The sequence below is a fragment of the Coregonus lavaretus genome (assembly GCF_964263955.1).
Source record: "Coregonus lavaretus genome assembly, chromosome: 19".
NCBI lineage: Eukaryota > Metazoa > Chordata > Actinopteri > Salmoniformes > Salmonidae > Coregonus > Coregonus lavaretus.
In genome coordinates this window covers 11,119,873-11,147,684 of record NC_140006.1, presented here as the reverse complement: position 1 = coordinate 11,147,684, position 27,812 = coordinate 11,119,873, and the positions used below count along the sequence as shown (strand labels likewise).

The 27,812-nt window shown below is 42.4% G+C and overlaps 1 protein-coding gene across 1 annotated transcript; it reads left to right on the top strand.

Moving 5' to 3' along the window:
- Positions 1-241: 241 nt before the first annotated feature.
- LOC311146940 (hepatocyte nuclear factor 6-like) lies at positions 242-27,589 on the top strand (the record flags this gene model as incomplete). The annotated part of the gene is made up of 2 exons (XM_084183555.1): positions 242-1,301; positions 27,207-27,589. The coding sequence occupies 2 exons, from the start codon at positions 242-244 to the stop codon at positions 27,587-27,589; spliced, it is 1,443 nt and encodes a 480-aa protein (XP_084039681.1).
- Positions 27,590-27,812: the final 223 nt, after the last annotated feature.

Here is a 27,812-nt window from a genome sequence, read left to right as displayed (position 1 = left end):
CAACACATCTAACGTGGACGAGGACTATACGCGATATTTACCCACTTTGGATCAAGATAAATGATTGACAAAAAACATGTTGGATTGACTGGAGAAAAACTAGTTTGGTAATATTATCGCTCCAGGAAGGCGAGAGGGAGCGCGCGCCTCTTTCTGTCTCTGTGTGTGTGTGAGTGAGTGAAAGGAGGGAGAGAGAGGGAGGGGAGGGAGGTGGGATCGGGAAAGATATATTATTTCAGCGATGGAACGCACAATGGAAAACCTTGGCAACCTTCACGGCGTCTCCCACTCACAGGCGGGGGACCTGATGAGCTCCTCACACGCTCGGCAGTCCTCCGCCCCTTCACACCGGAACCTAGTTTCTCACGCGCACGGCCGGTCGGCGATGGTGTCCAGCATGGCCTCGATCCTGGATGGTACCGGGGACTACCGGACAGACCCCTCGGCGCTCTCCGGCCACCTCCACCCGGCCATGAGCATGTGCGAGTCCGGGATGAGCCTGAGCAACACATACACCACCCTGACACCTCTCCAGCACCTACCTCCCATATCCACCGTCTCCGACAAGTTCCACCACCCACACTCCCACCACCACGCAGCCGCCCAACAGCGACTCTCCGCGGGGAACGTCAGCGGGAGCTTCACGTTGATGAGGGATGACCACCGGGGGCTGGCGTCTATGGGCAACCTATACTGCCACTACCCCAAAGATATGTCCGGCATGGGCCATGGGTCTCTCTCCCCGCTGTCCAACGGCCTCGGCTCTTTGCACAACTCCCAGCAGACCCTCTCAACCTACGGTCCAAGTGCTCACCTCTCCAACGATTCCAAGATGCTGTCCCCCATGACAGGCTTTGAGTCCCACGCCGCGATGCTGTCTCGGAGCGAGGAGCACCTTGCCAGGAGTTTAGGTGGCCATGGGCACGGCATGATCTCCAACCTCAACGGGATGCACCATCCGCACAGCCACCTCCACTCCCAGGCCAATGGGGAAGCGATGCTGGCCGAGCGGGAGAGGCACGGCGCTGTGGCTGGCCAGGGAGGAGGGTCGGGCGGGCAGGCGGAGGAGATCAACACTAAGGAGGTGGCTCAGCGGATAACGACAGAGCTGAAGCGCTACTCCATCCCCCAGGCGATTTTCGCACAGAGGATCCTATGTCGGTCCCAAGGAACCCTCTCGGATCTTCTGCGGAACCCCAAGCCATGGAGTAAACTCAAGTCCGGCAGGGAGACGTTCAGGAGGATGTGGAAGTGGCTCCAGGAGCCCGAGTTTCAGCGGATGTCTGCCCTTCGGTTGGCGGGTAAGATGCATCTGGTCTCACCGCCCATGTCGTGTGGGCTGCGTATTGAACAGTCAATCCTAACCAATTGACGTGTAGCTAGCTGTATAGGCTTATATAATACATTTTATATGCTATACAAAGCACTTGTTTTAAATAATCACAGTACAAACGAACTTTATCAGACCAAACCTCAACTGCCAAACGATTCAGCACCATGGACAGCGGTCAGTGTAAAACGGTTGCGAGCAAAGCGACTCACGAGACCAAGTAGCCTAAACGGTTTGTCAGGAGAACCTCAGAGCGAATCTTTCTCTCTTTTTAAATCACAGTTTTAGAGAGATATCTGCGGTACAGTGAAAGTGATTGCATGATATCCATGTCACCATATGTTGGTGTGACACTTTGCAAGAGAAACTAGCTGCATGCACTCTCTTCCACCTCAGCCTAATGTTAAGAGGAGTTTTGTACCCATTTAGCCAAATATAATCACTGAGAGGACCTGGGCATCGTCATATAAGGGTAATATAAGGCTGTGGGTGTATTATGTCCATAAGGTCCTCGAGATAGGGGGAATGTGTGCTCTCTATCGCGCCAGGCCGGGTGTGTGTGTGTGTGTCTAAAACATGTCGCCCTGTCAATCGTGGGTCTCTCTAGTGAATCCCATATGTTCCAAACATGTTACTTACACAGTCACTCTCTCTCATGGGTCCCGTGTGCCCCGCCAGCTTGAACATAGAGGCATATAAACTAGTGGCGCCGGAGGAGAGCGCGTCAGGGGCGCGTGACCTCTGGCTTCTGATCAATACACGAGTTCCCACTCTACCCTTTAAAATATGGCACCCGAATCAATATTCGAATCCGACCTGAAAGACAGCCAACCACATGGCCGCGCCGGCTTTTCATTTAGGCCCTTAAAGGTCTAAAATTAGACTACATTTGGGGTTGTCCGTCTACCACTGGCTTCCCTCTGCTTCGATGACGCAGGTTTTGGTTCATGCCATATTTAAAATGCTGTGGGGGCTATCCCTTGGGAATAACAACACATCTACTACTCAAATGAAATACAAAGTATTTTCGTGCAAAGGACATTTCTTGCTTTTGGCAATATTAGTAGGCCTACAGGCCCTCCAGCCAGCCCTAAACCATCGAAATAAAGGCCACAAACGCGTCCATTATATTTTTATTCGATTTTATCGCTGCAGTTAATTGGTTTGATTCATTTATCACATTTATGTTCTACATTTTAATCATTGTCCAATCAATAATTTAAAAACAAGAGACATTTATAGGGAGAGTTGTTTTTCCAAATGGTTATCGTATTTCTGAGAATATGTATATTTTTAGTGTAAAACAGGAGGGGATGTTCTGAGGCAAAACCTTTATGTTCGGTCCACACCAACGAATAAATATGCCTAAAACGGTTTCTTACATACAGGTGTCCCCTATCGTTCTCACCCTATATAATTGCAGAATATTCCAGACATTCTATTTAAGAAATTACATAGAATTTCCGTTCATGGCCTATGATTTAACATTTTCGAATGTCTTCTCCAATTTACTCAAAAACAGGCACTTGAAACAACTAAATCACACAAAACGTATAGGCTATGTGATCACCTTATGTGCGTGGCTTTTCACTGTTCTAATCTGTCAAACGAAAAATCACTCTGACCAATGTGTAGGCGTGTGTAAATTCCCTTGTCAATAGTGGCCAGAGGGGTTGACTTTAGTGTCCCTCCCAGACCACAGTTTTCAATTAATTCAGGTACATCTGAATGGCTGGTGAGTTACTGACTCATGATAAGTGTGTGTGTAAGCCTTTGTGTGTGTGTGTGTATGTGTCAGCAAGCATTTGTTGAGTTGAAATGCTGATCTCACCAAATCACAAGTCACAACCAAGTTTCCTTTGTGTATGTGCTCAAGAATAGGCTGGTCCCAATTATTTTGTGTATGTGTTCAAGAATAGGCTGGTCCCAATTATTTTGTGTATGTGTTCAAGAATAGGCTGGTCCCAATTATTTTAGCTTTCATACCATACAGATTTGTAAAGGCATTGAACCAACACAAAAAGGATTTAAAGCTCAAACAGACTGGATCAGCAGGCTAGCTCAGGGGTCCATAAGTACAGACTTTGGTTAGGTGTTGGAGCTTCTAGCAGGTTGTCGGAGATGGTGTTGGCACCACCAGATCGTGTTCTTGTAGCACATGATTTTCCCAGGTGTTACAGTCAATAACGGATTTCTCTGCACTGTCACACTGTATACATGGTGTTATGATCACAATCTGCAGGCCATACAGTGTTAGAGCTGTTTAAACTTGTACAGCCATAGGCCGGATACTGGTGCAACCTTTTCCTTATAGGAAGCATATCTAATAAATAGTGAAAAAGCAAGACCGATAGCTGTAGCCAGCAGCCGTGCTAGTGTGGAGTGCCATTAATAGTGTAGCTCTGTCCTTTCCCTGTTTGCCTGGCTTTGCACATAGGAGATCAATAAAGCTGCTTCCCATTCCCAACCCCCACTCTCGCTATTTTTTCCTCTCTGGCTTTCCTCTCTCTCCCTCTCCCTCTTTGTCTCTCTCTCTCTCTCTCTCTCTCTCCCATTTTGTCTCTCCCTCCTTCTCTGCAGTACATCACAAAACACAAAAATGTAACCTATAATCCAGTATGACTGCCATTGCCACTAGCACTGGACTGGCTGCTTCAGTGGATTGGAAACCCACACAATGCAGGACAAATAGTTGAGGGATAAAGCTGGAGGATAGAAGGAAAACCATCTGATAAAAATGACAAAATAATTGCGAGTAGGAATAGCTGCAAATCCATCTAGCAGTATTTTGTCTGTGCATGAAAATTTGACTGTTGCCCAATGATATTAAGTTAGGATTCGACTAATGGTGTACCGCAGTTGCCTTTGTGGTTCATTCTTTCTCTGCGACTGTGTCAGTTAGTGGTCACAAACCATGATCCTAAAGAGCTACAGGGTGGGCATGCTTTTGCTCCAGCCTAGTCCCAACTCATATAATTGAGCTAAAAGGACACCTGGCCAAGAAGGCAGATCTACATAGGTATAGCCTTCGCAAGACAAAGGCAGTGTCTTTTTTAGGTATGTAGAGCCAGTTAGGCAGCTATCCTTGGTCCTGTCGATTCAGACTGCTGTGGTTCTGAATGGACAGCTGGGAACAGGTGTGCTATTAATTCAGAAGCTGGGCCCAGGTGTCTGTTTCATGATAGTGGAGGTAGAACTGGGATAGAGCAAACAACCTCATCATACGTCAGATGTTGGTTGGTTATATTAATTGGGGTTCAATGCTCAGAATTTTGTTGTTGTTATTATTAGAAATGTGATCTACAGAATGGATTGATAGAGATAAGTTTTCGGAATAACACTATGCATGTCTCTGTGTTGTGGGGGGCGCCCATACCATAACACTGCCAGCTGGGAGAGCTGGGGTTGATTGAGGGTTGGTGAGTATGGGCTTTGTGTCAACAGGCAGATAGAGGTAGGGTAGAGAAAGGATCGATAGAGACTTAATAATTGATAAGCGTGAGGGAGAGGGAGATGGAGGAGAGTGGGAAGAAAAGGAGGAAGAGAAGAGAGAGGAAGGAGGAGAGTGGTGTAGACCTTGTAACAGATTCGCTTCTGGGTAAGCAAAGTCAAATGTGTGGTTAACAACACACAGCGTCAACCACAACCCAACATACGTGTGGTAGCTAGAAACAGAAGTGTGTACAACATGCTGTTTTTACACCTATAGGAAAAGAACAACATCACATCTCAGACACTAAAATAACTGGGTTACTTAAGAATGCACTGTGTAAATGTGTGGTTAACACCGACTGCATACTAATATCCTAACACTTTCTAATTGAGCTTTTATTGAAACCTGAAGGTCCTTGTAGAAAGGAGACCTGGCCAAGAAGGCAGATCCACATAGAAATAGCCCTCGCAAGACAAAGGCAGTGATTTTTAACAGGGGGATTCTAGTGTATGTAGTCAGTCACAGTAATGATATGTTTCTGCTTATGTCAGCAAATCGACCTCAATGCAATCCAAGGTTGTGATGTCATTAGATTTTTAAAGGTTGTTATGGTTTATGGGGTATGTAATGCATCTTTATGGAGGCATGCAAGCACATTTCACTGTGTGTGTGTGTGTGTGTGTGTGTGTGTGTGTGTGTGTGTGTGTGTGTGTGTGTGTGTGTGTGTGTGTGTGTGTGTGTGTGTGTGCTTGTGTGTAGTGTGTACGTGTGTGATTGGGTTATAGAGTGTGTCTGCACTATACATTGTTCAGGCTTATCTGACTAGCTCTGAATCAGAATCAATTTCCTCTCCTCTCTCCCCTCTCTCTCTGTATCTCTCTCTGTCTCTCTCTCTGTCTCTCTCTCTCTCTCTCTCTCTCTTCTCTTCTCTTCTCTCTCTCTCTCTCTCTCTCTCTCTCCATCTCTGGCACTGCACCAGCAGCAACCAACCAAACAGATCCGTCCTCCCCCATCCTTGTCATCCCCCCCCCCCCCCCCCCCTCTGCATCACAGGCTCTCCCATCAATGGTCTTCCCTGCTACTACAGAACAAACACCACATGTTTAGTAACACCCTGCATGCACTGGACAACAGAGCATACCACACTACATCTATGCAGCATACCATGCAGTAGGCTAAAACAATGCATGTAGCCTATATAAAGGCCAATAGGTCAATATTTACATGACATATACAAGCCTCATACTCACATTTGGGGTTTAATGGAGGAATTAATTTTAGAATTTTCGATAAAAAAAAAAATCTGTCTGTTAAATTATGTAGCCTAATAAAATGTTGTGAAAGACTGGGTAGGATCAGATCTCTGCAGAAAAAAACGTGGGCAAACACAGAATATGAAGAGGTTGAGAAGTAAAGTAGACATGAGTAGATTAGGTCAATAATGTTCTGATGGAGGTTGGCTGACACGCTCAGCTGTGAGGGTTCGGCTGGGGAGGCGCTGTCCAGGGTTCTTCTGTACATAGTTCTCTCGGCAAGTGAGGCGCTGTCCCGGGTTCTGAAGAGTATTCGGTATGCTTATAAGGTGCTGTCCGTGGTTCTGAAGCGTGTTCTGTGTGCCTATGAGGCGCTGTTCGTGGTTCTGAACAGTTCGGTCGACTGGGGCCTCATTTATCAACCGTGGGTAAATTTCTCACTAAATTCTGGCATACATGGAGATTCTAGGATTTGCGTATGGTGCGCAACAAATTATGGGGATTAATCAAACTGTCCCACGTTACATAAATCCGAGCCATACTATACACTGAGTATACCAAACATTAGGAACACCTTCCTAATATTGAGTTGCACCTTTTTCAAACAAAAAATGCATTCTGCCTTTAGCAAGTGCCAAACACTGGCCGAGCATACAACAAACTTCTAAGGAAAATATGAATTGTTGTTCAATATTTTGTTTAACCTGCCATGGTATATATATATACTCTGAATTTAAATAGTCTATGATGTCGCGCTCCTATCGCACAGCAATACTGTTGCCTACGAATACCAAATATTTGAAATAGGCTACCTGTCTATTTACTTTAGAGCATGTTTGGCTTTTAAATGAGCTATGGATAAATGGTAGCCTAATTTTGTGTAGCGGGAATAAATCAGAAAAGGAGGGAAAATGTAGGCCTAAATGTAAAATAAACACATTAGGCTACAATGCTGCTATGTGATCGCCTCACCAATGGCAAATGCACCTGTATTATCATTAGGCCTACGTTTTAATGTTTTTATTAGCCTGCCAATTATTATAATTCCCGTGCATCAATCACCTCAATATCCCTCAAAAGAACAATATTTACTTGCAATACATTTGATCGACCACTAGAAGTTGTGCATGCATACACATGGCCTGAGTTTTGTGTGGAGAAACTCACACTCTTGTGTCAAGTTCACATGTTATAAATGACAACCTTTATGGGAAACTGGCGCACGCAAGGTTTAGAGTCGTTCTTGTGCGCGCGCACCTTTGATAAATGAGGCGTTGTCCATCGTTTTGGGAAAAAGTTCTGATGGTTGGTGAGGCCATTGTTTGTGCTTCTGAACAGAATTGGCACAAATGACAACAGCATTCGTATTTGCATTCTCACTGGAATATAACGTTCGGTGGCAACATTGTACCGCTTAAAAAAAAATGGCAAGCTGATTTAGCCAGTCCATATTCCCCAAATTCCCCATTTCAGTTTTGTAAACCCTGCATTGCAATCACTAGGCTACTTGTGTGTGTGTGTGTGTGTGTGTGAATGTGTGTTTGTGTGTGTGTTAATATCTTCAGTAGAATTGACACCTATTCTCAGGTTTAGAATGTACAATCATAACACTTAATTTACACAACCTCAATTCAATGCAATGGAAGACGAAAACAAAGTAGAACGGCAACAGCAACATTTATTTCGCATAATATACCGGTTTTATTTGATTTCCCTTATGAAATAATAATAATAATGTCGCTACTTATGCAGGATTAAAATATTAAATTATTCGACTAAAATTTACAAAAATAAATGGAGCAACTAATTGTGTAAATACTTCAATCGTGCATGATATGATCAATCCATACCATTTCTGAATGTATTTGTAAAGACACGAATCCGCATACTCACATCAGTTACTTTCCCCTCTTTTCATGAACAATTGTATGAATACATACGCATCACCTATTTCCCTAGTTTTATTTATTTATGAAATGTATACTTTTTTTTGCTTCAAGTTATTATTATTTAAATGCTTTCCATAATTTGGAGGAAAAACGAAATAATGTTCGGAGCTCTAAAGCCCCTTATTTGAACCCTATAGCCAAATTAATTTTGCGTTAAGAGCCCGTGACATAGGCTATATATATAGGCATATCCTTTTCAAACCCGTAGCTTATAAACACCATATAAACACCATACGAATAAACTGCTTTGAACAAATCTCGTGTGCACAATAGGATAGCTTTTAAATTACACAACAAACAAATAAATAGCACACCAAACTATTCAGAAACCGTATTGTCATTACATTTTACATTTTAGTCATTTAGCAGACGCTCTTATCCAGAGTGCATACATTTTTTTTCCATATCGAATAAACAGCAGAAGTGTCTCTTTTCATTTATAAGCAGCGAATACTATTCCTATACCAAATGGCTACAGGAAGTAGGCTCTCAAAATGTGGAGAATATTTAGGTTCACAGTATTGTGAATTATGTTTTCAAACATGCATTATTACAGTTTGCAAAAACAGCTGCAACTAATGTGAACGCATGTTGGTGTAGCAAGGACAAAATTACTCAACTGCAGTAATGCTTGGCTTATAGGCTTCATTATAAAGCACAGTATTTCATAAAAATGAACGAAATTATTAATCGAAATCAAACAATTTTCTATTGATTACAGCAGCTTTTAATGTTACATTTTGTGACGGCTGTACGGTTGCTGTGGCATGTCTTTGTGGGAATCCAACGGTTGACTTGGGGTACATGGGCTCTAATCAAGACAACCAATGAGCGTAGATCCCAGAGGTGTGACCGACAGTGATTGATTGACATAAACTGTTTCTCGCCTGCAGTAGTCCGGCCGGTAAGGGAGAGGGCTCATCTCACCGCACGCAAAACGCGATCACGTCATTCCGCCCCAGCCTCGGTCCCAGGCACGCCCAGGCTCAGGGGCACACCACTATAGCAGCACGGTGCGGTCAGTTATGAACACACACACACACACACACACACACACACACACACACACACACACACACACACACACACACACACACACACACACACACACACACACACACACTAACACACACACACACACACACACACACTAACACACACACACACACACACACACACACTGTAAAGGGCGACTGAACTTCCTGATTTGGCCTTGTTTTAGATTTGGTTCATTATGAAATGCTAGTGGCCATGACTGAATTCAGTTTCAGGGTGTGGTTTGATGTGGGTGTCTTGTGTGTGTGTTCGCAGGTGGGAAGAGTTAGCCAAATTATTTATCTATTTCTCCAGCTGGTTTGCGACATTGACAAATATATGTAAATATTTTTAATTGTATTTATTAAAACAACAACAATACAATACAAAGACAATACAAATGGCCGCTCCCATGAGTGGGTGCTCTAGTCGGTGGGTGCGCTTGCTTCCACCCGCCCCGAGAAGCCTGCAGGGCGAAGCCCCTGACCCCGGAAGGACCAAGTCCTGCCCGACTCCCAGGTGGGCAGGGAAGCGAGTGCACCCATAACCACCAGGACCAGCACACACACCAGTCACAGCGTGAAACCAAAACACTAAACATACAGAACTAAACCCATCCCCACCCTCACCCCTGATTGGAGGATCTCAAACATGTATACTATGCATGTGTGTATGTATTTATTCCAACACTCATTCATTCCAACCTTCAGACAGCCACAGATCACCCCATCTTTCCCAGTAAATAGTAATTCTACCATTTCCTCTTGCAATACATCCCTCCATTCTACCATGGTATCTCACTAGGGACTTGAACCTCCCCATCTGCAACATGTCTGCTGAAATTGCCCCAAAAATAAAAATGTTACCGAAGACCACAATGATATTTCCTATTGACTGACTGTGGTCCTTCAAATCCCCCAACAATAAAGTTTGCAGGTTCAACCGCACCCTGGTATTATGACATAACAACCATTCCTGGACCTGACTCCAAAAACAAGCCCCAGATGGACAGTACCAAAAGAGATGGTCTATGGATTCTGTTTCCACATGGCAGAGTCTGCACCGGTCTGACTGTTTAATGCCCCATATACTGAGCATTCTTTTTGTAGTGAGAATTTTATAAAATGGCTTAAATTAAAAAGAACAGTGGCAAAGTTGGTCTGACTTTTGGATAGCCTATCTCCAGTGCTAGTAAGGGCCCTTCAATAAATTACACAATGTACAGTGCCTTCAGAAAGTATTCACACCCCTTGACTTTTTCCACATTTTGTTGTGTTATAAGTTCAGGAGTAAAAATATGGTTAACACGTCACATAATAAGTTGCATGGACTCACTCTGTGTGCAATAATAGTGCTTAACATGATTTTTGAATGACTACATAATCTCTGTACCCCCCACATACATCCTGTTTGCAACAAGGCACTACAGTAATACAGCAAACAAATTGTCAAAGCAATTAACTTTTATTCCTGAATACAAAGTGTTATGTTTGGGGCAAATCCAATGCAACACATTACTGAGTACCACTCCATATTTTCAAGCATGGGGGTGGCTGCATCACATTATGGGTATGCTTGTAATCGTTAAGAACTGGGGAGTTTTTCAGGATAAAAAAGAAATGGAATGGAGCTAAGCACAGGCAAAATCCTAGAGGAAAACCTGGTTCAGTCTGCTTTCCACCAGACATTGTGAGATTAATCCACCTTTCAGCAGGACAATGACCTAAAACCCAATGCTAAATCTACACTGGAGTTGCTTACCAAGAAGACAGTGAATGTTCCTGAGTGGCCGAGTTACAGTTTTGACTGAAAATCTTTGGCAAGACCTGAAAATGTTTGTCTTGCAATGATCAACATCCATTTTGACAGAGCTTGAAGAATTTAGAAAATAATATGGGGGAAATGTTGCACAAACCAGGTGTGGAAAGCTAAGAGCTTCTACAAAGTTTTGACTCAAAAGTGTGAATACTTATGTAAATTAGCTATTTCTGTATTTCATTTGCAATACATTTGCAAAAATGTCATTATGGGGTATTGTGTGTAGATGGGTGAGAAAAAATATATTTAATAAATGTTGAATTCAATCTGTAACACAACAAAATGTGGAATAAGTGAAGAGTATGAATAGTTTCTGAAGGCACTATGAATTAGATAATATTTTCATGTTGCACACCTGTTAGTTTTCTCATTAAATGCTTTCAATATTTGTATATGCATTTATAAAATGTCTAGTTGTTTTGAGGTTTTTATGTCATTGAAATTTGGAGCTATTGGAATTTTAACATATTGCCCCCATTGTGTAACTTACCGATGGTCCCTAACTAGCTCAATTGGGATACCCAATGTCAACCCAAATTTACCACAGGCTTTACGATCGGGTCGCGTGCTGCTGCACTCTGAATAAATTATTACTTGTGTTCTGCCAGCTGTGGGCATGTGGGCAGGATTGAAACAAACCCAACCGTTATTTACGACCACAAGTCTCACAAATATTTTGCAGTCACGACTACAAGTCTCACAAATATTTTGCAGTCACGACCACAAGTCTCACAAATTCAGTTTTGGACGAGACTGACTTTATGACCAAAATGATCCTATTTACACTTTGTAGTCAATTTTGACAGTAGAATAAATGTTTCTGACTCATATTGATACCACATAGGCTGTTCTCTAAAGGAGAAGTTGTTTTTTAGGGGCAGTTGCTCTTTGAAGCAGAAAGCGCAAAATATACAACTAGCTCTCACAGTCTCAAGTCAGAATTAGATGTTCATCCATGTCTCTCAAATGTCAAATTTCGACGTTGTTGCAAACGTCAAATTTCGAGGTGTTTAAGGTTAAGTTTAGGCATTAACTCCACATTTTTAAGGTTAGGGTTAAGTTTAGGCATTAACTCCTAAATCTTAAGGTTAGGCATTAACTGCAAATGGTTAAGGTAAGGGTTAAGGTTTGGGATAGGCATGACATTTTTTCCCCTCAAAAACAACTTTCTATTGCTGGATTCTAACATGCAACCTTTGACACCAGAGGCAGATGCTTATGCCCAACCGCCATCCCCGCCCACAACGCCTTGGCAAAACCGAAACCTACTTGAAGGTAACAGCGCTCACTGTTGCCCCTAGTGGCCGGTTTCTACATCATTTCCCGACATCCTCACACATGGATGGACGTCGAATACTGACTTGTATCACGGGTGACCTGGCTGAAATATAAGGCATCCTTCAAAAAGAAGACAAACAGTCATTTTCATCAAATACAAATTTCAACAATCCCGCCTAAAATAATAAATATGCGTGGACCTGTTTATACATAATCACCTGCTCACCGACGTTTCGGTCAACATTTTTGCAGTTTGCACATGCCTTTTTGCATCTTCTTTCAGGCCTATTACGCAAATAAGCTTTTGCTATTGTATAAACCTAACCTAATCTAGTTACAGTACATTCGGAAAGTATTCAGACCCCTTCACTTTTTCCACATTTTGTTATGTTACAGCCTTATTCTAAAATTGATTAAATTGTTTCCCCCCCTTATCAATCAACACACAATACCGCATAATGACAAAGCAAAAACAGGTTTGTAGAAATCTTTGCAAATGTATATTAAAAAAAAACGTTAATAGTACATTTACATAAGTATTCAGACCCTCTACTCAGTACGTTGTTGAAGCACCTTTGACAGCGATTACAGCCTTGAGTGTTCTTGGTTATGACACTACAAGCTTGGCACACCTGTATTTGGGGAGTTTCTCCCATTCCTCTCTGCAGATCTTCTCAAGCTCTGTCAGGTTGGATGGGGAGCGTCGCTGCACAACTATTTTCAGGTCTCTCCAGAGATGTTCGATCGGGTTCAAGTCCGGGCTCTGGCTGGGCCACTCAAGGACATTCAGAGACTTCTCCCGAAGCCACTCCTGCGTTGTCTTGGCTGTGTGCTTAGGGTTGTTGTCCTCTTGGAAGGTGAACCTTCATCCCAGTCTGAGGTCCTGAGCGCTCTGGAGCAGGTTTTCATCAAGGATCTCTCTGTACTTTGCTCCGTTCATCTTTCCCTCGATCCTGACTAGTCTCTCAGTCCCTGCCGCTGAAAAACATCCCCATAGCATGATGCTGCCACCACCATGCTTCACCGTAGGGATGGTATTGGCCAGGTTATGAGCGGTGCCTGGTTTCCTCCAGACGTGATGCTTGGCATTCAGGCCAAAGAGTTCAATCTTGGTTTCATCAGACCAGAGAATCTTGTTTCTCATGGTCTGAGTCCTTTAGGTGCCTTTTGGTAAACTCCAAGTGGCCTGTCATGTGTCTTTTACTGAAGAGTGGCTTCCGTCTGGCCACTCTACCATAAAGGCCTGATTGGTGGAGTGCTGCAGAGATGGTTGTCCTTCTGGAAGGTTCTCCCATCTCCACAGAGGAACTCTGGAGCTCTGTCAGAGTGACCATCGGGTTCTTGGTCACCTCTGTGACCAAGGCCCTTCTGCGATTGCTCAGTTTGGACGGGCAGCCAGCTCTAGGAAGAGTCTTGGTGGTTCCAAACTTCTTCCATTTAAGAATGATGGAGGCCACTGTGTTCTTGGGGACCTTCAATGCTGCAGACGTATTTTAGTACCCTTCCCCAGATCTGTGCCTTGACACAATCCTGTCTCTGAGCTCTACTGACAATTCCTTCGACCTCATGGCTTGGTTTTTGCTCTGACATGCACTGTCAACTGTGGGACCTTATATAGACAGGCGTGTGCCTTTCCAAATCATGTCCAATCAATAGAATTTACCACAGGTGGACTCCAATCAAGTTGTAGAAACATCTCAAGGATGATCAATGGAAACAGGATGCACCTGAGCTCAATTTTGAGTCTCATAGCAAAGGGTCTGAATACTTCTGTAAATAAGGTATTTCAGTTTATTTTTATTTTTATACATTTGCAGAAATGTCTAAAAACCTGTTTTCGCTTTGTCATTATGGGGTATTGTGTGTAGATTGATGAGGAAAAAACATAATTTAATCTATTTTAAAATAAGGCTGTAAAGTAACAAAATGTGGAAAAAGTCAAGGGGTCTGAATACTTTCCAAATGCACTGTACTCTCACCAAAACTGTGCTCGGAACATGGAGGGTTTTTATTTCACAAACACACCGATATTTGCAAGTTTTTTATGTAAGTCTGCCCTTGAGCCTCCTGCAGCCTAAATTGTGTCCCTCATATGATCCTAAACCCAAGGGAAATCCCTATAAGGTAACCATCTCTCAATGCCGTAATCCCTATGTTACTATCTCCTTACACACTGAGCCCTGGATAACTAGGCCCCAGCTACCTCTCACATCTCTGTCATGTCCTGCACACTCTCAAGTGGCATAGCTCACAGTAAGGAAGTACAATTCGACCAACTACCTGCTACCCTTCTCATCTTTAAAGGTAAGAAGCTTGAGTTTTAACTCACCAATTTAACAACACAGTGTGGTCAAAGATTTAGTAACTTAGTTGTAGTCATGATCTGGTTACCTATAAGTGCAAACATACTTATGATTTTGGGTTATTACATATTTATTAACTCATTTCTGTATAACTTCTAAACTACCCACAATGCACTATTTTTCAACTACATACGGAGGATCTATTCTGTGCTACCGAGTTCGTATGCTAGCCTGGAAGCTAGCTCAAGCTGGCTAATGTTAGCCACACCTCATGCTATTCCGCTATTCTAGTGGGAACCCATTAGCACGGCAGGCTCTAGTGCTTACTTGCCGTGGGCTCAAAACAAAAGAGAACATCATATCCGCTTGATCTAATTGTGTAGTACCTCGTCTGTTCTCCTTTTTTGTTTAGTCAACTTTTTGCCATGTTCTCTGTGAAGTAGGCTGTGGGAGTTTTGTAACTTTTCCCACCTTGGCTTAGTGCTATCTATTTTTAGATTTCGTCCCAGTGAAGCACCCACCTCCCCCTTGCTTTGGTAGCTAACTCAGCCTGCACTCTTTTAAAAGTTTTACCATTGGATGGGCCCCACCCATCAGTCTGTAAGTCTCCGCTCGCTCTTTGCTTTTAATCTGCGGTAATGTTTTAGTTGTGTTGTGTTAGTTGTATTCTAGCTGGCCTCCAGTAGTTGGACTCTAGCTTGCCGACCATAACCATGGTGGTTAGCTAGGCTGGCTAGGCTAATAGCTAGTTGGCTAAATAGCTAACATTAGCTGGCTGGCTAGCTTGCTGGCTAAGATAAATGCATATAGCTAACAATCTTTGATAACTGGTTGGAAGGCGTTATGTATTTCCAAAACTTTGGTTTACTTTAATGTAGCTGTGAGCTAGGTGTTGATAGCAGCTGGCTGACTCATTCAGTGCTAATGTAACTTTAGCAGGCTGGTAGGGCTAACGTTAGCAGGCTAGTAGGGCTAACGTTAGCAGGCTAGTTGGCTCGCAACCTTGCAAGTTGATTTGTGACAATAATACATTCATAAAGTATTTGCTTGTAAATTGGCTGAAAATTAAATTGAAACCAGTAGTCATGAGTGCAAACGATTTGGTTTAATTTGAAGTTATACATTTGAAGCTATTTCTGCTGGAGTTAACATTATAGGGAATATGCTGGCTTGCCGGGTCCTCCATATTACATCACACCCCGGAAAAACTTTTTCCGACATGACCTCTGCATTTTTCGGAATTCTGATCAGTTTTATGTAATAACTCCAAAAATAGAAAAGTGAGGTATAACTTTGCATTGGGAATTTTGATGCGTATACTAATGCAAACCCATATGCTACATGTGGTTACGTTTATGCTACCTACCCTTTAAGTGTGTGACATCACGTGTACATGTAAAGGTGGGAGCGGATGATTATGATGAGTAAAGGGAGGCCAAACTTTCTTTCTTTTGCTATTTAACCTTTCACAAAGGAATTACACTGCATTGGAAGGGAAGAGTGGGTCTTCAGTGTGGGTCTTTATGGATATATAACTGTAAAATGTAAGCTCTGGTAACTGCCCAAACAACCCTGTAGTTTAGTTTTGGGGTTGGTTAGAACAGATTCTAATTACCCAGTGGCAGTCATACCAAAACGAAAAGCAGAGGAAGCACGTTTGACCGGAATTGAAAGTTACAGATTGTGGTTTGAATGGTGCATGATTAATTTGGTTTGATTAGAATTAGGCCTAATCTGAGAGATGTAAGAGACTGTGGATAATATAGCCTGCATCTGTAGGGCCAATATAATAATATATAATCTTCCCAGTCCTTCCTTCGTTTTAATAATATTAACATAATATATTAATATATCATATTAACATAATATGTCATTCAAACACAATATATTATATTGACCATTATAAGTATGTGTTAACTTATTCTACAGAAGATTTCCAATGTAGGCCTACACTGCACCGTGGGGTCTGCCTCCCAAGTGTTTGCGATGCTATTGGTTGAGCTAATGGGAGAGAAACGAAGAGGAGAGTGGTGTTGGCATTGTAAAATCGCTGGTAGCAGCACTTGTTTGAAAACATGCATTATGTATTGAAGTATCAGTATATTAGCACTAGTATTCAGTCATTACATTAGTCAGTATTGAGTTGGGTTGGAACGTCACTTAGAAAGCCCGGGGAGAGCTTGGCATGGCCGAGCCTGAACGAATTGAATAAACGTTCCATGAAATGGTTTTGAAGCGTGGATCAATCAAAATGGGGGCTATCAATCTGAGGACAAATTAAAACAATTGAGAACAACAAGGGGAGCTAACAGATGAAGCAGACTGGAGTGGATGGATTGCTGCTGCTTTGCTTTTGGCCCAAAATAGGAAGGAAAGGGGAACACTATAGAGTTAAAGTGTGAAGTGTGACGTGTGTGTGTGTGTCCGTCCGTAGTTGTTAATGCCAAACTGAAGACATGGAGGGGCACAATTAGTTGAGTAATTACTAACCTATATGGCTGTGGAGAACAAACAAACCTGAGAGATATCATACAGTATATTCTGAAAGTATTCAGACCCCTTGACTTTTTCCACATTTTGTTGCGTTACAGCCTTATTCTAAAATGGATGAAATTATTTTTTTCTCTCATCAATCTACACACAATACCCCATAATGACAAAGTGAAAACAGGATTTTAGAAATTTTTACAAATGTATTACAAATAAAAAACAGAAATACTTTATTTATAGAAGTATTCAGACCCTTTGCTATGAGACTTGGAATTGAGCTCAGGTGCATCCTGTATCCATTGATCATCCTTGAGCTGTTTCTACAACTTGAATGGAGTCCACCTGTGGTAAATTCAATTGATTGGACATGATTTGTAAAGGCACACACCTGTCTATGTAAGGTCCCACAGTTGACAATGCATGTCAGAGCAAAAACCAAGCCATAAGGTCAAAGGAATTGTCCATAGAGCTCTGAGACAGGATTGTGTCGAGGCACAGATCTGGGGAAGGGTACCAAAAAATGTCTGCAGCATTGAAGGTCCTCAAGAACACAGTGGCCTCCATCATTCTTAAATGGAAGAAGTTTGGAACCACCAAGACTCTTCCTAGAGCTGGCCGCCCGGCCAAACTGAGCAATCAGGGGAGAAGGGCCTTGGTCATGGAGGTGACCAAGAACCTGATGGTCACTCTGACAGAGCTCCAGAGTTCCTCTGTGTAGATGGGAGAACCTTCCAGAAGGACAACCATCTATGCAGCACTCCACCAATCAGGCCTTTGTGGTAGAGTGGCCAGACGGAAGCAACTCCTCAGTAAAAGGCATATGACAGGCCACTTGGAGTTTGCCAAAAGGCAGCTAAAGGACTCTCAGACCATGAGAAACAAGATTCTCTGGTCTGATGAAACCAAGATTGAACACTTTGGCCTGAATGCCAATCGTCACGTTTGGAGGAAACCTGGCACCATCACTAGGGTGAAGCATGGAGGTGGCAGCATCATGCTGTGGGGATGTTTTTCAGCTGCAGGGACTGGGAGACTAGTCAGGATCAAGGGAAAGATGAATGGAGCAAAGTACAGAGAGATCATTGATGAAAACTTGCTCCAGAGTGCTCAGGACCTCAGACTGGGGTGAAGGTTCACCTTCCAACAGGACAACAACCCTAAGCACACAGCCAAGACAACGCAGGAGTAGCTTCGGGACAAGTCTCTGAATGTCCTTGAGTGGCCCCAGTCAGACCTCGGACTTGAACCCGATCAAACATCTCTGGAGAGACCTGAAAATAGCTGTGCAGCGACGCTCCCCATCCAACCTGACAGAGCTTGAGAGGATCTGCAGAGAAGAATGGCAGAAACTCCCCAAATACAGGTGTGCCAAGCTTGTAGCGTCATACCCAAGAAGACTCAAGGCTGTAATTGCTGCCAAAGGTGCTTCAACAAAGTACTGAGTAAATGGTCTGAATACTTACACTACCCATCAAAAGTTTGGAGACACCTACTCATTCAAGGGTTTTTCTTTATTTTTTCTATTTTTTACATTGTAGAATAATAGTGAAGGCATCAAAACTATGAAATAACACATATGGAATCATGTAGTAACCAAAAAAGTGTTAAACAACTCAAAATATATTTTATATTTGAGATTCTTCAAATAGCCTCCCTTTGCCTTGATGACAGCTATGCACACTTTTGGCATTCTCTCAACCAGCTTCATGAGGTAGTCACCTGGAATGCATTTCAATTAACAGGTGTGCCTTCTTAAAAGTTCATTTGTGGGATTTATTTATTTCTTAACGCTTTTGAGCCAGTTAGTTGTGTTGTGACAAGGTAGGGGGTGTATACAGAAGATAGCCCTATTTAGTAAAAGACCAAGTATATTATGGCAAGAACAGCTCAAATAAGCAAAGAGAAACAACAGTCCATCATTACTTTAAGACATGAAGGTCAGTCAATACGGAACATTTCAAGAACTTTGAAAACCATCAAGCACTATGATGAAACTGGCTCTCATGAGGACTGCCACAGGAATGGAAGACCCAGAGTTACCTCTGCTGCAGAGGATACGTTCATTAGAGTTATCAACCTCAGAAATTGCAGCCTAAATAAATGCTTCACAGAGTTCAAGTCACAGACACATCTCAACATCAACTGTTCAGAGGGGACTGTGTGAATCAGGCCTTCATGGTCGAATTGCTGCAAAGAAACCACTACTAAAGGACACCAATAATAAGAAGAGACCTGCTTGGGCCAAGAAACACAAGCAATGGACATTAGACCGGTGGAAATGTGTCCTTTGGTCTGGAGTCAAAATGTGAGATTTTTGGTTCCAACCGCTGTGGCTTTGTGAGACGCTGTGTGGGTGAACGGATGATCTCCGCATGTGTATTTCCCACCGTAAAGCATGGAGGGGGAGGTGTTATGGTGTGTGGGTGTTTTGCTGGTGACACTGTCTGTGATTTATTTAGAATTCAAGGCACACTTAACCAGCATGGCTAACAAAGTATTCTGCAGCCATCCCATCTGGTTTGGGCTTAGTGGGACTATCATTTGTTTTTCAACAGGACAATGACCCAACACACCTCCAGGCTGTGTAAGGGCTATTTTTCCAAGAAGGGGAGTGATGGAGTGCTGCATCAGATGACCTGGCCTCCACAATCCCCCGACCTCAACCTAATTGAGATGGTTTGGGATGAGTTGGACAGCAGAGTGAAGGAAAAGCAGCCAACAAGTGCTCAGCATATGTGGGAACTCCTTCAAGACTGTTGGAAGAGCATTCCAGGTGAAGCTGGTTGAGAGAATGCCAAGAGTGTGCAAAGCTGTCATGAAGGCAAAGGGTGGCTATTTGAAGAATCTCAAATCTCAAATATATTTTGATTTGTTTAACACTTTTTTGGTTACTACATGATTCCATATGTGTTATTTTATCATTTTGATGTCTTCACTATTGTTACACAATGTAGAAAATAGTAAAAATAAAGAAAAACCCTTGAATGAGTAGGTGTGTTCAAACTTTGGACTGGGACTGTTTATAAATGTGATATTTCTCTTTTTTTTTATGTACATTTGCAAACATTTCAAAAAAACAGTTTTTGCTTTGTCATTATGGGGTATTGTGTGTAGATTGATGAGGGGGAAAAACAATTTAATCCATTTTTGAATAAGGCTGTAACTTAACAAAATGTGGAAAAAATCAAGGGGTCTGAATACTTTCCGAATGCACTGTATTTGAGATTGAATGGGAAAATAAATGTCGGAAAATGTATTGCAAGAACTTTGGAGTAATGGTGATGTATGAGGGTTGACATGCTTTGCTTTCAGAGACAACAACACAGACCACACACACACACATTGCTCCCCCACAAACATAGCCTACAGTATCAGCCAGGTTACTCAAGATCCAAGGCAATTGACTTCCGTCCAGATACCCAGGACGTCGGGAGATGACTTAAAACCTTGCCTCTAGGGACAATGTTGAGCGCTATTACCATCACATAGGCCACGAGCTCCGGGCCCCGAAGGTCGGATGTTCATTTCAAGTGCAAGGCACTCATTTATATATATTTTTATAAAAGTATTACCCTATCCCAAACCATAACCCTTACCTTAACCATTCGGAATTAATGCCTAAACTTAACCAGTTGTTTCTGTTGTAACCCTAACCCTATCACAAACTTAACCGTTGAAATGTGACATTTGGAAAAACTTCAGAATTTGACATATTGGACAAACTTGGACAAACGTCAGAATCTGAAGTAAAATTGGTAAAACCGTGAGATGTTGTTGACAGTATAGGGCTATACACACACATCAACCGCACTACCAAATCAGTCAAATCATTCACACACACACACACACACATACACACACACACACACTGACATGCAGCTTTCACTGCCGACCAACCGTTGTAGGCTGATGCCACACTTGTGACTTTACCTGTATACCTCAATGATTTTGTTAAAAGGAAAAGCTATACTTTTCTTTATTGCTCTGATTCGTGATTATTAAATTAAAAGTGTTGAGATTTGTCATCTTTTGTGATCTGCAATTTATGCCACTCTTTCAGCACACACACACACACACACACACACACACACACACACACTGATCACCTCCACACAGTCAAATTTGTTTACTGCTGTTGTCTAAACTTGCCGTTCAGTCATCCATCATTTTCATACAGCACCTCAACATTGCAGAGAACATTACTCTCAGTCACACACACACGCACGGGCACACACCCTCATGCACGTACGCACACACACACACACACACACATTGTGAGAGGAGGAAAAGCATTCCTTTGTATTTTTCCATAGCTTTGGTACTAAATTATTTTCACAAGAATGTAGTGAATTTTCAAAACTCCGAACTGGAAACATTTGTAATGCAGCCAATCTTACATTCAAAACCATTCATTGTGCATTCATTTTGTTTGTATACATCTTTCACTACACAACCATTACCTAGGTTTCCGTCCAAATGGCGACAGATTTTCATGCGAATATTCTAAAATCCGCATAAAAACAATATGCGCATTTTCCCACCAGAAATGTTTCCATCAAATTGACTTGTTGGGGATAAAAGGCTGTGCGTGATGACCCTTGACATTTATGACCAGAATAAGACCCTTGATATTTATTCGAAAGGAGCATCAAGCTCATCACCTTGCACTTTCACCACCCTGTGAAGATCATCATGACTGCATAAACTGCATGTTTTCCCTACGAATTGTAGTGGGAGGACCACACAACATGTCATCGTGTGACTGACTCAAAATGTATTTCGATATGATGGTTATTATATCAATAGCCTATTTGGCCATAAAAGCGTTTCCACCAACATTTCTGCATAATGAATTTTACCGACACAAAAATATCATACCTTCTCTAGCTTATTTTGTTTAGTCGACATTTGGAAAGTTTAGCGACACATTTTCTCTTTCCATCAGGCCTGTCATTAAAGGTTTTAACCGACATGTACTTTACTCGCATTAAAAAGTTGGATGGAAACCTGGTTATTGATCCAAAATATAAGTTTACTGTGAAATATAATGAGGACATTGGTTTAATCACCAAAACACAACGTAATGATATCAATCAGTTAATCCAATAGCAAAAAAATGTAAGATACATGTTTCAAAATTGCCCTTTGAATGTAGAACGCTAGAGTACTGTTAAAATTAACTGAACAACACCTTTCTATAATTTCTATCACATGTATGATCAAAGGTGTGATCATTGAATACATCTTTCACAATGTAATCAAATGAAATAAATGAAACAAACATAATGTTTAGCAGGCACTAGTTTGCATCAAGCCTGTCTTGAGCATTTGGCTATAGGTTCTCATCGAAATAATCGCAGTAAATGTCCTCATTGTTCATGCACCTGGAGAAAAACCTTTTGGCAGGGCGAATCCAAGCCTGTCATAGGTCTGGATTTAAATCATTGCATGCCTCATCCATGGCCTTGAAGGAGGGTGTTACGCTCATGGGAATGGCAATCATACACCGTCCACTTTTATTGTAATCTTGTATTCTATTTTACAGTATTGTATTTTACTAATGCATTGTAGATGGTCTGACAGTCTGTCCACCACTGCTTTTCCTCCCAATTTATTCTCTGGCTGTCTGTCACATGCTCGCTCATGTTCTCTCCCCCGCCGTGAGTGGACGCGCGCGTGCACAAGCATCCACACGGATGCACATGCGCGCGCATGCACACATATACACACACACACACACACACATACCGCGGGCTCACAGATCAATACGGATCAATCGGGTGGGGAAGGGAGCCCTGATTACTGGACCACGTGTTCAGGAGAAAACCGCGGAAAATCGATAATTGCAGCTTTTGGCCAGCAGCACAGAACGGCTCAGAAACCCTAGGCCTAGTATTGCACCCGACAAAGCAAGAAAATACTCTCTACTTCACCACTCCAATAGCTACAAACGCAGCGCAAAGATACACAAGGTCGACCACTGCAAAGGCAAACAGTATGGTCCAGTTCTAACATATCGTGGTGTAGGCGAAACTACAATGATTACCAATAGAAATAAACAAAAAAATATATTATAAATGAGATGCAGCTTTCACCCCCAACCAACCTTTGTAGGTTAAGTCCCAAAGAAAGTCTGATGCTACACCCATTACTTTACCTGCATACCTTAATGATAATGCTAAAAGAAAAAGCTATATAGACTGCTCTGATTCGTGATTATTAAATTACAAGTCTTGAGATTAGTCTTCTTTCTTAATCTGCAATTTATGCCATTGTTTCAGCACACACACGTCCTTGTGTGGACCAAACCGTTGATTCCAATTCAAAATCCTATTTTCCCTAACCCCTAAACGTAACCCTTAATCTAACCCTAACCTTGACCCCAAACCCCTAACCCTAACTCCTAACCCTAACCATAAACCTAACCCCTAAACCTAAACCCAAATTATAACCCTACAGTGAGGGAAAAAAGTATTTGATCCCCTGCTGATTTTGTACGTTTGCCAACTGACAAAGAAATGAACAGTCTAAAATTTTAATGGTAGGTTTATTTGAACAGTGAGAGACAGAATAACAACAAAAAAATCCAGAAAAACGCATGTAAAAAATGTTATAAATTGATTTTCATTTTAATGAGGGAAATAAGTATTTGACCCCCTCTCAATCAGAAAGATTTCTGGCTCCCAGGTGTCTTTTATACAGGTAATGAGCTGAGATTAGGAGCACACTCTTAAAGGGAGTGCTCCTAATCTCAGTTTGTTACCTGTATAAAAGACACCTGTCCACAGAAGCAATCAATCAATCAGCTTACAAACTCTCCACCATGGCCAAGACCAAAGAGCTCTCCAAGGATGTCAGGGACAAGACTGTAGACCTACACAAGGCTGGAATGGGCTACAAGACCATCGCCAAGCAGCTTGGTGCAATTATTCGCAAATGGAAGAAACACAAAATAACTGTAAATCTCCCTCGGCCTGGGGCTCCATGCAAGATCTCACCTCCTGGAGTTGCAATGATCATGAGAACGGTGAGGAATCAGCCCAGAACTACACGGGAGGATCTTGTCAATGATTTTAAGGCAGCTGGGACCATAGTCACCAAGAAAACAATTGGTAACACACTACGCCGTGAAGGACTGAAATCCTGCAGCGCCCGCAAGGTCCCCCTGCTCAAGAAAGGACATATACAGGCCTGTCTGAAGTTTGCCAATGAACATCTGAATGATTCAGAGGAGAACTGGGTGAAAGTGTTGTGGTCAGATGAGACCAAAATCGAGCTCTTTGGCATCAACTCAACTCGCCGTGTTTGCAGGAGGAGGAATGCTGCCTATGACCCCAAGAACACCATCCCCACCGTCAAACATGGAGGTGGAAACATTATGCTTTGGGGGTGTTTTTCTGCTAAGGGGACAGGACAACTTCACCGCATCAAAGGGACAATGGACGGGGCCTTGTACCGTCAAATCTTGGGTGAGAACCTCCTTCCCTCAGCCAGGGCATTGAAAATGGGTCGTGGATGGGTATTCCAGCATGACAATGACCCAAAACACACGGCCAAGGCAACAAAGGAGTGGCTCAAGAAGAAGCACATTAAGGTCCTGGAGTGGCCTAGCCAGTCTCCAGACCTTAGTCCCATAGAAAATCTGTGGAGGGAGCTGAAGGTTCGAGTTGCCAAACGTCAGCCTCGAAACCTTAATGACTTGGAGAAGATCTGCAAAGAGGAGTGGAACAAAATCCCTCCTGAGATGTGTGCAAACCTGGTGGCCAACTACAAGAAACGTCTGATCTCTGTGATTGCCAACAAAGGTTTTGCCACCAAGTACTAAGTCATGTTTTGCAGAGGGGTCAAATACTTATTTCCCTCATTAAAATGCAAATCAATTTATAACCTTTTTGACATGCGTTTTTCTGGATTTTTTTGTTGTTATTCTGTCTCTCACTGTTCAAATAAACCTACCATTAAAATTATAGACTGATCATGTCTTTGTCAGTGGGAAAACGTACAAAATCAGCAGGGGATCAAATACTTTTTTCCCTCACTGTATACCCAACCCCTAAGCCTTAAAATAGCCTTTTTCCTTGTGGGGACCTGTGAATTGTTTGAATATCCTTGTGAGGACTTCTGTTCCTCACAAGGATAATAAAACAAAACAAAAACACACACACACACACACACACACACACACACACACACATTTAAAGTGAATATGAGTTAGTTCAGTGGAGCTGAAAAATCAGTTGCCTTACCCCCTTCACATCCCACTCACGTCTCTCTCAAAATTACATCATGTCTACATTGGGTAATTAACTCTACACCCCTCCACCCATCCCCAGTTTATTTACATCTGTTTGTCCTCCCATAGTGATGCGCAGGTTGACTCATAATACTTAGGCGTGTTGAATAAAGAGAAAACAATACATAATAAAATCCATAAATGTATAATTCTTGTCCAATTTATATCTATAGGCTGCATTGACTTTTTGTTTCATTATTTTAGGCTATCTGGCATTAGTGCGTAAGCCTGTAAACTTTAGGGCCAAACTGTATGCGTGCCAAATAGCCTACACACCAATTGCCAAATGCTTTTGGTAACGGGCAGAAAAGGTTAATGTCTATTCACTGAGGCAAAAAGGACATTGTTGGAGTTTAATTCAATAAGAGTAAAGCTGCGAAATGAGAATAAAAAATAAAGAGAAACAGAAAAATTATGTTTGGGAAAGATGTGTTGAAGTGGTAAAAGAGGATGATAGCGGTGCTGGCTATGTTATGTGTAATGATTATGAGGAGCTTTACAAATTCAACAGTCACATAAGATGGGGACTTCAAATAGGCCTATGGCACGTCAAGGGAACTGTAGCCTACTGTTCAGATGGGTTAAATGAAAACTGAAATCTATCACATAGCCTTAATATTAACTCTTGCAGAATTAAGCATTTCTTGCAGTAAAATTATACACCAAATGTACATTTTGACACAGGACCAGGAATGGATAAATATTATTTCTTTATTTCAGCATCTTGAGAGAATGCAAATGCACAGTTAGGGACCATCTGTAGAGGCTCTATCTTTATCAGCATTATAAAAGCTGATAGTATTTCAACCAGATAAAATATGCATCCAAGCCTAACTAAAATATGATCTGAAATGTTGGGTCTTTTTCACAGCTTTTTATTTCGTTCCCATCGTTTTTTTTTGTTATTGCATTTTCTCCCTGGTGCCTAAAGGTCTTTGCGCCGCGAAAGAAGTGGAGATGACATAGAGAACTTTACCGATGTCAACTAGATTGAAGTATTCATTCTATCTATCTATTACATTATTCTGTTGAGCAAGGGTTTATTTAGTCTTCTAGGACAACATATAATGACAGAAGAGATGCTGCATGTATCTAATTATAGACAGTTGACTAACAAATGGAGAGCTTGGGACTATAAGTTTATATCTGCAAAAATATGATTCTGAGATAATTGGCTTTAGAATTCCGAACCCTCATTGGTTTGAATGTTGTCAACAATTGTTATCTTGTATTCTTTTTAACTTATCAACAGGAATTGGGGTATTTAGACTACTATATAGGTAGAGACCCTTGAACAGAACAAGGCTTTATCAATAACTACATTTTGACAAAAATCCAGAAAGAACCTTATAGTCCCAAGCTTTCGAAATAGCCTATAGAAATGTGTAAATTATAAGCAGAAACATATCTAAATTAGGCAACAACAAAAAATCCTGCACTCCCTGTCAACAAAACGTTCTGCTGTCTCTGACTGTAGCCTTCAGTGACTTTTCTATATTTGCGGGATAGGGTCAGTTGCGGGCCTCAGATTTTCACATTATCACATATAGTTGGGCAGTTGCGGATAGGTTATTAGCAATTGCGAGCGGGGGCAGGTGAACAAACAGCTGACCCCTGCACCGCTATCCTCCCACTCGATCACTCTTACCTCTCCATCACCCAAACACCCTGTCCCTTCACTGTATCAGTCCTTAATTGTATCCATCACCCCTCTATCTCTCCATCATTCCACCTGACAATCTATGTATTTTCATCCATCCATCTATCCAGCCTTCATCTCACTTTACTTTATCTATCTATCCATCCACCCCTTTCTTTACCCTGCCTGCATCCCTCCTTCAATATTGATTATATTGTGTAGTAGGCTCCTGTTTGAAATATTACCAGTAAAATCAGGGTCAAATTCAACAATATTGGGGGAAATACATTTGGAAAGAGCAGGGAAAACAGGAGGAAACTAAACTCTCCCTCTCTTCTCCCCCTTTCTTCTCTACCTCTCATCTCCCCATCTTCCCCCTCTCTAGCCTGTAAGCGGAAGGAGCAGGACCAGGGTCGTGAAAGAAACCTGGTTCCCAAGAAACAGCGGCTGGTGTTCACCGACCTGCAGCGCCGCACGCTGGCGGCCATCTTCAGGGAGAACCGCCGGCCCTCCAAGGAGATGCAGATCACCATCAGCCAGCAGCTGGGCCTGGAGCTCTCCACCGTCTCCAACTTTTTCATGAATGCACGGCGACGCTGCCACGACCGCTGGGGGTCCACCGGAGGCACTGAGGGGAACGAGCATAGGGATGTGCATGGGAACGTGCACGGGCACGGTCACATGCACGCTCATGGGAACAACAACAACGCCAGTTCATCCACGGCGCAACCGGGTACCTCCTCTGCTACCACCTTCTCCAAGGAATGAGAGAGAAGGGAAGGGGGTGGGAGAGGATGAAGGGTGATTGGATCTTAAGCAGTGGTCTCCGACCCTGGTGTGCAGGCTTTTGTTCCAGCCCAGCACTAACACAGCTGATTCAACTCCTGGTCTTGATGAATAGTTGATGAGTTGAATCAGGTGTCTATGACCGTTGGTCTGAAGGTGTTCTCTTTTTGTGCGGAATCTCACCCTTTACTCCATTTTGTTTTTT